The sequence below is a fragment of the Podarcis tiliguerta genome, assembly GCF_965153285.1.
Source record: "Podarcis tiliguerta genome assembly, chromosome: 6".
NCBI classification, from domain to species: Eukaryota; Metazoa; Chordata; class Lepidosauria; order Squamata; family Lacertidae; genus Podarcis; species Podarcis tiliguerta.
Window position 1 is genome coordinate 62620173 of NC_139539.1, and position 13980 is coordinate 62634152.

The 13980-nt window shown below is 43.4% G+C and overlaps 1 protein-coding gene across 2 annotated transcripts in view; it reads right to left on the reverse strand.

Moving 5' to 3' along the window:
* NEGR1 (neuronal growth regulator 1) overlaps nt 1-10982 on the reverse strand; it is a 434347-nt gene extending 423365 nt beyond the window's left edge. Inside the window, exon 1 of one of the 2 annotated variants that reach the window (XM_083448443.1) lies at nt 10339-10982. In XM_083448443.1, coding sequence (XP_083304569.1) covers nt 10339-10514 — 176 coding nt within the window. In that variant the 5' untranslated portion in view covers nt 10515-10982. The remainder of the gene's footprint in view (nt 1-10338) is intronic. The other variant, XM_083448442.1, reaches the window with a different exon arrangement.
* Between the last annotated feature and the right edge of the window lie 2998 nt (nt 10983-13980).

Genomic DNA, 13980 nt, shown 5'->3' on the forward strand with positions numbered 1-13980 from the left:
CAGGTTTTGGGCATTCGGGAGCTGAAACATTCCAAAATGGAGCTGTTCAGGAACTGTAGCTAGTTCCTTCCAAGGTGGAGTAGGCCTGGCAGGACAACGTACTCTACGGTCTTAACCCCTCCAGGCATTATTTAGACTGTAACATGTTGGCTAAATGAGGCTGGCTATCCCATATTCCTCGGCCATACCCCTTCCAGGCACACAGCTCACAGGCCTTGTTTCACATTCCTCTTAAGTGTTTTTGGCTTGGTAGAAATGTGTCCCTGAACTCTGATAGTCCCATATCCAGGCAAACGAGGGATTAAGAGCATATGACAGTGTGTCAAAGAAATAAACACTATCTGACTTTTAGAAGACACCTGAAGCCAGCCCTGTTTAGGGAAGCTTTTAAGATTTGATGAATTATTGTATTTTAATATTTTGCTGGAAGCCACCCAGAGTGGCTGGGGAAACCCAGCCAGATGGGTGGGGTATAAATAATAAGTTGTTGTTGTTGTTGTTGTAAAAACTGCATGTATTGCTTTGCCCACTTTTGCCTCTGGCTCTGCCTACCTTGTACACATGGTCCCTGGAAAATAACCCAAGAGGAAAGGTGGCTGTTGGCCTAAAAGAGCCCCCCCCCTTGTGATATCTCTTGGCCTACAGAGTAACTTGAAAACCAAAATATGTGCTTGGTGCAGCAAGTGCACATGCATTAAAATGCCAAAACCACATCTGTTTTAAAAAGCAGGTTTGATACAGAGTTTGATTATCTTATCCTTATGGGATTAAAACCAGTGTAATTCATTCTCTGTAGTCCTTGGGAATACTGCAGTTTAAGCATGTCAGCTGATCAGGCAGACTTAATCTGGAGGCTGAATCTTCTATTTTGCTAACATTTAGGACACTGACACTTAATGCCATTCAGTGAGAAGAAAGTAATTGAAAAAAACCTAAGGTAATCTTTTTGTCCCAACAGTACATCCTACACAGAAGCAACTTTCATTCCTTACAATATGTATATTTTCTAGTAGCTCTTGGGCACTCTACTATTTCATACCCTTCAACATTTCTCCAATGAAAATAGAGACATCTTGTTCAACAACAACTACAACAATTTTATTATTTATACCCCACCAATCTGACTGGGTTGCCCAAGCCACATTGGGCAGCTTCCAACATACAGTCGTACCTTGGAAGTCGAACGGAATCCGTTCCGGAACTCTGTTCAACTTCCAAAACGTTCGGAAACCAAAGTGCGGCTTCTGATTGGCTGCAGTAAGAACCTGCAGCCAATTGGAAGCCGCAGAAGCCCCATCAGACGTTCGGCTTCCAAAAACTGTTTGCAAACCGGTTTGCAGCTTTGGGAGCCAAAACATTTGAGAACTAAGCTGTTCGAAAACCAAGGTACAAAAGTATATAGAAACATAATATTAAAAAAACTTCTCCATACAAGGCTGGCTTCAGATGTCTTCTAAATGTGGACCTCCTTGGCTCGGGAGTCGTATAACTCCATACACTCCAACATTTTTCCAGTGAAAATAGGGATGTCCTAAGGAAAAGTGGGACACTCTGGGATCAAATAAGAAACTGTGACAGCTTCTGTAAATCTGGAAAAGTGAACTTGGAGGGTCTGGTATTTGCTTATTGCAATACGAAATGTTATTTGTCAATGGATAATTCAATGGCTACTTGGTCTACCAAAATCACCCTGGCAGAGTATAGGACATTTACCTGGTAAAATACTATAGGAATGCAAGAAAAGAACAGGTATGATCTAGCAGTTCAGGCGGCCAATTTTTTGTGTTCATTTTATAGGATTGTGTCTGTTGACAATCATAATTCCAGAAACCGCTAAAAGGTGTGGGTCAAAATTTAGGGAACACAATTATCAGAAAAGCCATAAGCTTCCAATATGTCTTCAGCATGCATCCCACCACCAAGCCTCAAAGAAATTCTACTATTTGACTTGCTACTAAAGACTTTACACCTTGATCCTACCCCCTAAATAAATTGGACTCCCAGCTTATGTTAGACCCAGCGAGCATGGCCAAATGGTAAGAGAGGATGGCAGCGGTAATCCAAATTATATGGAGGACATTAATTTAATGCTAGTATAGCTCTTTCATTTTTTTGTGATATAAGCAGCACTATAACTTTTCTTTCAATAAATAACTGGATTGTAAAAGTGGAATGGCAATGTTATGCAGATTAGAAGGTTATTGACTCATCTATTTAGGTCCTTATTCCAGATCAAATATCTAGAGAAGTGAAATTTCTGCTGTGTGCTGCAAGCAAAATCTTCCTATAACTATGCACATTTATTCAGCAGTCCATGAGGTTGCTTTAGTCTGATGCATGCTCTTATGCTCCTGGATATATTAGCTCCTCTACCTACATTTAATCTTGTCTTTTCCTCCATTGTAAATCCTTTCCTTATTAATGGCTTCAATTTCTTTCCTCTATTTTATACTTGTAGAATGATTTGCAAAGTGAGTATTCATGCGGATCTTTCTGAAATATTAATACATTTTTTTGCCACATGTAGGTGTCTAAAGTTAAGAAGCTGTTTATGGAAGATTTCTTCATTTCAAATCTATGCCAATTAACAGATAAACACCTGGCACTTGAGCCTGTGGTTAAATCGTCTCTAATATGCACTTCAATTTATTGAATTACAAAAAGGCAGGTTTTTTAATTTGACAGTAGGAAAGGTTTCTAAGCCACAAAAAAACACTTGAGTAATGGAACAAGTTGCTTAGGACTGATATAGAATTAAGTTTATTGAGGGTTTAAGAAAAAGAAGCTGGAATAGTCTACAGCAGGTAGAGTTGGTAAATGCTACCTTTGTGGGAAGGGCTGAAGAGTTCAGTCCCCAGGTTCTCAATATAATAGCTGGAAAGATGGCTGTCTCAAACCCTGGAGACCAGTCTACTGCCAATAATTGTACTATACTTAACTACCCGGACCAATAGTTCCCTATGAAGTTGACCCAAATGCTGATTTATGTTCATGCACAAATATATCCAGACATTTAGAAAGAGAAATTAGATCTATTTATACTGCCATAAAAGGTAAAGGTTAAGGACCCCTGACAGTTAAGTCTAGTCATGAACGACTTTGGGGTTGCAGTGCTCATCTCGCTTTACTGATTGAGGGAGCTGACATTTGTCCACAGGCAGTTTTTCCGGGTCATGTGGCCTGCATGACTAAGCCGCTTCTGGCAAAACCAGAGCAGCGCACAGAAACGCCGTTTACCTTCCTGCCGGAGGAGTACCTATTTATCTACTTGTGCTTTGACGTGCTTTTGAACTGCTAGGTTGGCAGGAGCAGGGACTGAGCAACAGGAGCTCACCCCGTCACAGGGATTCGAACCGCCAACCTTCCGATCAGCAAGCCCAAGACTCAGTGGTTTAGACCACAGCGCCACCCACGTCCCACTTATACTGCCATAGAATCATTATAAACTACAAGTGAGATAACACACCCCCAACAGCATGCAACATTACATACTGCAGGCAGTATATAAACAAAACATACACAACTTTACATCCATCTAAAATGTATCCTGGGCCCATCTGATGTCCTCATCTTTCTTACTAAACCTTAATGCAGTTCCCTAACTGGTAACCCAACTGTGCAATCCAGCATTACATTAGAAGAAACTGTGTGCAAAATGTGTACATTAGTCAAAACTGCATACAGAAAATGTGGTTTTAGAAGAAATTCACATTAACATGCTGAATAATTTCATAAGGATTTTTTACTGACGAAACCCTGTGGCTGCGGAAACCCAGCCAGATGGGCAGGGTATAATCAATAAATCATCATCATCAACATCATCATCATTATCATTGAAAATCAATGAAGAAATGTGAAGAAGTGAATTTAAGATTGGGAGGGGAGAGTGTGAAACTGATAGAACAGAAATTGGTTAATTTTTCCATCCCTAGATGCCAAGAGTCACTTTCATCGAAGATTCTTGCCTGACACCACAAATTATTATGGCCAACTCTGGGAAAAAATTAGCATTTTCTTATATATCTTTAGGATACACTTCAGAAAAGGTTATTTTCCAGTGAATCTGCAGGACTTGAACCTGCAATTAAACATCTAAGTCCAATTTTAATCGGCCATAAACTCATCATATTTTCTCTTAGATGTTCCCACAGATATAAGACTGCCTTCAGTAAATCAGTATGGCCCTGTTACTATACCTAGCATCCAACTTTCCATTTTTGTCCGAATTCACATTGCTCAACTTGCAACCACGTGGCGATTCCAAAATCAAATCCACCAACACATTAGGTGCGATTTAATGATAATCACATAGGGACTTTCTTGTTTGCAGTGTCTTGATTCTCAATTTTCTTATTCCTCTTGGCCTCAACATCACAGCCAAGCAGTTATCTTTGTGAAACTCAGTTCTCCATTTTCCAGCATATGTCTCTTCCATATTCCAAGCGGATATGCATTTTGGTGCATTTGCTACTTTCTTCAAACCTTCATTTCAGTCCCACTTCAAAACCAGATTGTTAATTTTAATCTGCCCCTCAAGAATTCAGTCAAGCTTTCCCCCAACAATCTTTTAAGGGCCATAGTGTGGTAGCAGAACACATGTTTTGCATTTTGATGTTCCCATATTCAGTCCTTGGCATTTCCAGGTAAGACTGGGAAAGATTTCTGCCTGGATTCCCAGAATTTTGCTGATCATCAGTGTAGGCAATAATAACCTAGATGGACAAATGGCTGGCTCAGTATAAGGCAGTTTACCATGTTCCACTATGTACACTGTGACACTGGGAAGTAATGAAGTCTATTGACTTACGATGTAGAAAATGAAAAAAAATGGCAGTTGTAGCTCACCAAAAAGGAAGGGAGAAAGAATAACTTTTCCCATCATGGAACTCAAGTTGGAGTACATGGGATTTCCATTTGATCTCCCATCTAGGCACTGACCAGAGCATCATAGATTCAGGGAGATGACTGTATCATGTGTCCTCACACCTTGCTCCATGGAAAGCCTAAGCACGTCTGTCCAATTTTTAAAATGGTACCTATAAACTTTGACTTACTCATTGCTTAGTTATAACTACGTTCTTGCAGTAGATCAGATCTGTTGAACTGAACAGACTAGCACAAACTGTGTAAGTGCTTTAAGACATATATTAAGAAGTTGTGTCATTCTATTCAACTAATTCACTGTGTTTGCGTCTGTGGTTTTCATTTTTGTTGAAGTACGCCAACAAAGGCCATGCCCCGAATCACAACAGCGTCTATACCACAGAAGCAATTGGGCTGTTATCAGGTCTGGATGATATATTGTAGAAGCACAGAGATACATCCTAACATAAAACCAATATCCAGGATGCTTATTGCTAAGTCATGATTCATTTTAGTCAGTTCAGAATGACAGAGTATGGTAGTACAATATTATATATGTCTATTCAGAAATAAGCCATAATAAATTCAATGGGACATATGCCTGGGTGGGATTACAAGTTTCTTTTCTCCATGGGGTGGGTCATAGCCATTCATTTAAATGGGAGAAAGTTAAAAATATTCAGGAACATTGCTGGTGTGGAAGCTAAATCCTTTTCTGTGATCGAATTTTCTTGGAGGCAGCAATTTTCACCAGCCTTTCCCAAATTTTGTTCTCATTTTGCACCCGTCGGTAGATCTCAGGGTTGTAATGAAAATCAAAAATTGATCATCCAAGCCTGTAGTCAGAATACCCTGTACTGTACCATAGTTCTTGTTGGGCACTCTCATGTGAGTCCAGTCATGTGTGCCTTGTGGGGTGGGGTAGGGGAGCAAGACTCTGCACTTTGCTATCTCTCAGGGGTGGTGGGGCCTACAGGCCCAAGCCTCTGAATGGCACTTGGTTGGTTGGAAAAGGCTGCTATAGAAAAATGGCTGGCTGGAACAGATCATGGCTCCCAGCGATAATCTTCATCCAGCAAGGTTGTATCAGAGGTTGAGATTTGTGGCTCACAGATACTGTTGGCCTACAATTTCAATAACCCCCAACCATTGTCCACACTAGCAACAGGTGATGGGAGCTAGTGTCCAACAACATCTGGAGGGCTGCAAGTTCTCCATCCCTTGTGTACATCACCAATAATATTAGTATTCCAACACTGGAACTGTGATACCCAAATATACAAAATGATAAAAGGTGCTGTAAAGCTGTGGCTTTATTTGGTAGACCTACGATTTTATTTCAATCTGTGTAGCTATTATGTTTCAGCTTGCTGCCCAACCCTATAAAACAAGGCAAGTTGTTTAAAATATAGATTGCTGGCAGACATAAGATGTTTGAAGCTTGCACGTAGAAAGTATAATACTTCAAATTTCTCAGATAATACTTACAATATATAGCACATCCCTCCTTTAAACCTTTCATCAGTGAATTTCTAGACAGATGTGTACTCAGAAATATACCCCACCTTTGTTCAATGGTGATTACTCCCTAGTAACTGTGTATAGGATTGCAGCCCAAGCTTCTGGAAGAAAGCTATCCTTATTCCATCACATTTTGCCCCACATGGGACACTGCAAAGTCACATGGAAGTCTGGCACTGGACTCCACTAATGGTGATTACAAGAATTGCTTCCTAGAAAGAGTCTTGCTACCACTGACACAACCGCAGACATTACTGGTTTCACTTGGCTTGTGGATTTATCAGAGAAAGACTCCACCACCATTCCACAATTACATCCCTATAGCATCTCAGCTAAAATGCCTAACTGATAACGTTTATCAACAGTTCAGCAGTCAGATAATTAAAACACCTGTATATCATCCTTATTAACATAATCGTCCTTTCATTAAAAAACAAAACTGCTGACTCAAACACTGAAAGGATGACTCAGAGATCCCAACACTTGACCTTTAATATTAGCCACCAGCAGTTATACTGGATGATTTAAGTCTTCAAATTAGAAGTTTCTTGATTGCAATATTTTAAGCGTGTGGTTCCTTTGGGGACCCCTGGCCACACAAAATATTTCTTTTTAAACATGAAAATACAGTTTGACTCTGAGAATCAAAATATTTGCATAAACCTTATAAAACATAGTTGTTTGTATACAGAATCACAGTGTTAAAACTATGTGATACAATATCACCTTATATTTATATACATTTCTTTATGCAGAGCAATATGCATTAATCCCAACCATCACACTCTAGTCTTGGGTAAGTGGAAGAAAATACACTAGCTACTACCTGTGAACAAATCAACAGAGCCATTGAAACAGCTGCAATATGTACTCTGCATTCCTTGTCTGTGTTTGCAGAAGGCTGCTTCCCGAATATGACACCTAAAAAGCATTTTCTTGTAGATTTTCATTAATTTAAGTGTTCTGGGTTTTATGCATTAAATAAAAGCTGTGCATAACCCGTAGGGACAAGATGCCAGAGAATGACTAGGAAGTCTGCATCAAATGGCTAAGTTGCTCCTCTGTTTCCTATCAACTTTCCTTGAAAATTGGGCTCCACTGAAGTAAACTTTGCTTGCACGACAGATACCAAGGGGAATGTATTTCATTCCACAAAATGTGCCATTCCTCAAGAAACGTTCAAGGAATTTTAACAACATTAATATTGCCTTTGCTCTTCTGTGCCCAGTAGATCAGTAATGCATTTTGCTTTCTCTGGTAAAATAATGTATAGTGCATTCAATTCTCAGTGGAATTTTGTTTTAAAAGCTGCTATTCATGCTCCCCCACTTACAAGATGGGAAGAATCGCTTTGCCATAAAAGTCCTATTGCATTTATGTAATGTATTCCGCGTCATAGCCAGGCCTTGGAGAAATACATATGTTACAGTGATAACATACACATTTAATTCTAGGTGAGAAAAGGCACCATCGGTTGCTTAGTTCTGAATTCATTGGGTTTCTTTAAAAATATGTATGAAGGATTCACACTGCCCACTAGCACTGGTTTGCATCCTAGCATGAATGGGAAAAGTCAGCTCATCAACTCTGATCCTTGGCTGTCTTTACATTGGAGGCAATGCAAATAAAGAAAGAGACTAGGGTTGCATTTACTTTCTGTCTGCAGCATGGGAAACCAACAAGAGTAAATTCCAATGTATTCTAAAACCATGGACTGTAACTACAGCATATTACTACAGATGAAAAATATGTCAACCAGTGGTGCATAAACACTGAATGTGTTCTCAGCATCCACCACATGAGAACAGTCAGGGAAATAAATAGGGCTGGGCTGCCCCTGCCACAGTTTGAAACAATGAAAGAGTATCTTCTGCAATAAATATATGGCAAGAGCTTTGCAGTATAAGTGAAAAGCAAGGATTCTGATGAAGTTAGTTTACGAATCTAATTCACTATCAGCAAGCAACACAATTTATAACCACGTCGTTCATGGTTAAAACTGCTGCAGAGACTAACCTATGAACATGTAAGAAACAAGAAGTAGGAATCTTTGTACTTATTCTAAGTAGTAAGAAAAACCATGCAATCGCTCCCCTCCCTTCACACACACCCTAGAGAATTGTCCTAGCAATGTGCAAAATGCGACCACTAAAAATTAAGCTGGGGGCTGGGGAGGCACAAATTAAAACAGGTGACTAATTAAGCCAGTTGGGGGGGGGGGCGCTGGGAGGGATGCATAGACGATAGACTGCTACTGGTAAACAAATTCTCCACTAGCCAAGTGGGTTGTTATGAAATGGAAACGTTGTTAAAAAGGAAGGAATTGCAAAACTGCTGTAAACCGTGCAATCTTCTGGTGGCAGAAATATGTATACTTGAAAAAGTAATTAATACACATCGTTAACATCCTCCTATGAAAATCGCCATGAAAATGCCAAGAACCCGAAGTGGAGTGTATCTGTATCCTCAGTGAACTGTTACTGCTGAGCAGTGCTATATAGCAGGCATAGGAAGGTTGCACTGCAGATCCTGTTACAAACATCAAGCCCTATCCCAAAGAAATTTAGTCGAGCATCAGTGATTCCCATTCCAACTTCTTTGAACAAACTTAGCATTCCAAAGGCAAGTAAGGACCTTTTGCATTCATCTGCTGCTGAGGTACAGAGTCCACCCCGCCCCGCATCCCTTTGGATCTTTCCGTTACCAAACTGTCTGCTTATTCTCTACAGTTTCACAACGTCAACTAATTGGGCACGGGGCTCTGCATTTACAAGACAAGTGGCAATGTGTGCTCTTAAATCATCTCCACACGCAAAGCTCTCTCTCTGTTTTGTTTTTGTTTTTTAAAAAAAGGAAGAACAGGAGCTCCTTTATTTTGCAGCATAGATCAGGGCTTGGGGGAAATGGTCCAATTAAACATCAGAATACAGGCACCTCTCCCAGGCAAAAAAAAAGAGAAGTGCGTGTGTTAGTTAATACACTGCGGTATGCATTGCTTGGTACTTGGTACAGATGGATCCCTGGATCAGATCTCTCGAGAAATCTACATATCCCATACCGTAGCAGTCAGATGCGTGGAACTGCACTGTCAGTGATAATGCAGCAAGCATCTGGACGGGAGTTTCAAGCGCCAGAGGGAGGGAGGCTCTGAAGAACGGGGGGTGGCGTTTTAAGCATCACTCGGATCGCTCTGCTGGGCACCAACTTCCAACATTTCAGCTCAAAGGAGATATTTCGCACCGCGCACCACGCACACACCAGAGTCTGCACTGCAGCCACTTCGCCTGCGAAGCTGGGGACGCGGCGGGGGGGGGGGGGGAGAGCGTGCGAGGGGAGGGGGGGGGTTCGCTGTTCTCTGATGAGCCATTACAGCTTTCAGAGGCTTAACAAGGAGCTGAGAGAAGAAGCCCGCCTGAGGAAGAAGCTGCGAAGTAATTCCGGGGAGAGAGCTAATTGCAAATCCACGAGAAAGGGAATAATAATAAAATAAATAAAAAAACACACCACAGAGGGAGCAAGGGAGGAAGACTCACTCCAAAGAGCCCACCGCGTAACAAAAAGGCGATGCTAAAGTTCCGCTGAAAGTCCCACCAAGAGGGGCATTTCGGTGGGGAGAGGAGGACACCTTTCAACGCCACAAGTGCGAGGGGGGGGGGGGAGAGACATGGCTGAGGGGGGGGGGAGAGGCAGGAGGGAACAAAACTCAGAGGGGCTCCATTAGTTTCCAAATGGGATGGAGCCTCCTCTCTCTTTGCCCAGCAACTCCACGGCTCGGACCCATTTTTTGGTGCAGCCAGGACTTCTCCAGCTGAGCATGAGGGGGTTGAGAAACACAACAACACACACACACACACGACACACAGCCCCTCACATGTTATTTTCCCGCCCTCTGCCCCCCCCCCCGCCGCGCGCCGCCCTGAGCCGGAGAGCAGCGGCAGCTGAGGCGAGCCCTACCTCAGCACCGCCGTCTCGCCTTTCCTGACCACCAGGTTGTCCACGGCCGTCCCGGGGAAGTCCACACTTTGCCCGGCGGGCAGGCAGGAGGGCAGCAGGCAGCAGAGGCTCAGCAGCAGCGCGGCCAGCCACTGGTTGGAGCAACAAGCGCCCTGGACCAGAGGCATCATGTCCATGCCTGCTTCGGAGGGAGAAGCTGCGCTGCGCTCCGGCTCGGCGTCGGGCTCTGGGCTCGTCTCCTCTCAGAAGGAAAAAGAGAAGGAAAAAAAAGGCGCGCGCGCGCGGGCGGGCGGGAAATCGTCGTCGCCTCCTCCGCCTCCTCTCCTTCTTCTTCTCCTCAGGTCCCGGGCGAGCGGCAGAGCGTCCCGGACTCGCTCGTCGCCTCTCGCCTCTTCTCGTCCGGCCGCCGCTGCTGCCTGTGCCGGCTTCGCCTTCGCCTTCTGCCGCCTCCCTCCGCTCCTCGCGCCGCCTCTCCTCTTCTCGCTCCTCGCCGCTTCTCGCTGCCCGCGTCCGGAGCGTGTCTAGTCTCGGGTGTCTCGCACACCATCTAGCGAGGAGGGAAGCGCGCGGGAGAATGAGGCAGCCACACAAGCGGCGGCGGCGGCGGCGGCGGCAGAAGCAGCAGCGGCAGCAGCAGCAGCAGCAGCAGACGGACCCCAGGCTCTGAGCCGGTTGCCATGCAGCCGTTTCCGTAGCAACTTGTCCTGGTGGCTGGTGCTGGTGCTGCTGGAGCAGAGAGGGAAAGAGGGGAGGGGATGGTGGCGTTGGTGGGAAAATCACACACACACACACACCACACAAAATATATAAGGCAGAGGGGAAAAGAAAACACACACGCACACGCAAGCAACAGAAGAGAGTGAAGGGGCACCGCGATGGCAAGAAAGCACCAATTAAAGGCATTGATTGCAGCCAGATAGCGAGCTCGCCTATGTGGAAGACACACACACACACACACACACACACACACACACAAAACACCGATTTTCTTTTCAAGAGCTCCAGTTGCTTGTATCTCTCCCCCCCCTTCCATCTCCTCCTTTCCATTCATTCAAGCTCAAAGCTTCCTTCTCTGAACATCCCCTCCCTTTAAAACTTAGCCCGCTCTGAATTTGGGGGACAGGGTGAGTGTGACCACTCTTGCCTTGCTCTGGTTTCACCAGATCGCCTTCACACAAGTGACATCTCTTTAAAAAAAAGGGGGGGGGGAGGTTGCTTGAATGTGGGGTCGCCCTTCTCCTTTGGCAGACCTCCATCCCTCAATTCCCTCATGCACACACCAGGAAAGGGAAGGACTCTCTGGCTGCAGAACCAAGTTCAGAAGGCAGAAGGGAAAGCCTTAAAGATGTGGGTTTTGAACTGCAGGGCCCTTTGATGTTGCTCAATTCAACAGGGGATCATTCACCCCAGTGGAACTGAAGGCCCCTGAAAAGTCAATGAGAGATCGTGGGGAGATCTTCTTGCAGAATCAAGATGTGCAGAACTGTTGCTGTCAGCTTCTAAAACTGACCACATCCCACCCTTGCTGATCTCTTACTTAATATTAACACACTCACACTGCTTATTATCCCTTAGTACCACATCTCTAAGTGTCTCACTCTCATAAGTCACAAATAACGTCAGTGTGTCAAACTCTGGAAGTGGAGACAATTGAGCGTGTGCAACCCATCAATACAGTGGTACCTTGGGTTAAGTACTTAATTCATTCCAGAGGTCTGTTCTTAACCTGAAACTGTTCTTAACCTGAAGCACCACTTTAGCTAATGGGGCCTCCTGCTGCCGCTGTGCAGCCAGAGCACGATTTCTGTTCTCATCCTGAAGCAAAGTTCTTAACCTGAAGCACTATTTCTGGGTTAGCGGAGTCTGTAACCTGAAGCGTATGTAACCTGAAGTGTATGTAACCCGAGGTACCACTGTACTTGGGGACTCAATGAGTCAGGGAATACACTTGGTTTGTATTTTTCATTTGTATTTTTCAAGATTTCTATACTGCTCCCCTCCCTTCCATTATGCATTACCAAAGCGGTTTACATCTAAAACCCAATGCAATACAATATAATCCTATAAAATCCAAAAACCCAAATCAAAACAGTAGGTGGGAGTTAATAGCAGAACAGGGGGCGGGGGGGGGTGAGCCTGTTAAAATAGGGCATTTTTCACTTTCAGGGAAAGCCATCCAGCACCAGTGCCTGCATATTCTCTGTTGGAAAGTTGATCCACAGGATAGGTGCTATACTACCAGTTAGGCCCTTCTTTGCACTGTGACCAGATGAACAGCTGGGCAACAATTTGATCTGAAGTAACGGCATCTCCAGACTACTTGTATTTTTTCAGGAGGGTTTCAAGATCCTACCAAAACTTTAGGTTTGTACAATTAAAATAGATTTAATTCCAGGTCACTCTGCCACTATGAGGTATAGTGTGAAAATTTTCATTAGGAGCTATGGGCCTCAAAAATGGCATGGGCATGTACAGAGTGTACCTTCCTTGGGAATTTAAAATGATTTTTTTTTTTTCATTTTATGATTCCTAGTGACAATGATTGATGATTAATAAACATTGGTAATATATTTATATTTTTTGACTTTATATTCATTTATATTCCTAGGAATTTGGGCTGGGGTTGATGACAACTTTGTAAGCTCACCAAGAACTCTGAAGCTTGGGAAACCATGGTCAGTGTTTAGAAGACCATGGTCAATATTTGGGAAATCATGCTCAGTATTTTGTCCCATCCATCTTCTCTTCTGACGCTTCAACCGCATACTAGATTTCTGTCTGTTTCCTCCATAGAAGTTTCATTTAAACCCATAGCAGCCTGGAGCAGGCTTTATCTAAACAGGAAAAGACTGTGCTCTGTTCCTTCCTACAGTTGTTTCCATCTCAGAATTACCTTTCTCTCTAGCTGCTTTTTCACCTATAGCAAGAAAGATCCAGGGAAGATATGGATAAGCCTTATGTTCTCTCCCCAATGGAATTAGCTAATACAAGAGTGATTTTAACAGGAAAAGGATCAAAAGAGAAAGGATTATTAAGCAGCCTCTTTCCATACGTCCTTTGCTCATTCACAACTGCTTCAATAGCTTTGTTTTTTGTTTAAACAACAACAACAGTAGCAGCAGCAGCAGCAGAAGAAGAAGAAGAAGAAGAAGAAGAAGGAGAAGAAGAAATAAAAAACAGCAACTGCAGAGTAACATATATCTTGCATAAGGGTGAGGAATCTGGTTGGTATCTCCCTCATCCTACACAGGCTAACTTTGACAAGTGAGTCGAAATGACTACCTGCCAATCACCTGTCATCATAATGACACCAGGTGATTGACACCTGCCAAAGTCCAAAGGAGGCTGCTGTAAGCACGGAACAACTGACTGGTGGTCACAACAAGCTCCTTTGGCAATGAAAGAGTATCTTCAGTCAGCTGGTTGACACTAGGAACACACTTCAAAGAAACTCCCTGGGACCACTTTTAAAGACTTTGCAAAGGGGGAAATGCTCCCCAAAACAGAGTACTTTCCCCTTTCCAGAGGAAGCAGTTTGTATTCAAAATCCTGGATATTGTTGGAACTACATGTCCCATGCCTGATGATGTCACATGTACAGCAGTACCTGCTTGGTGAAATGGGGAAGCCCAGTGAGCCCAA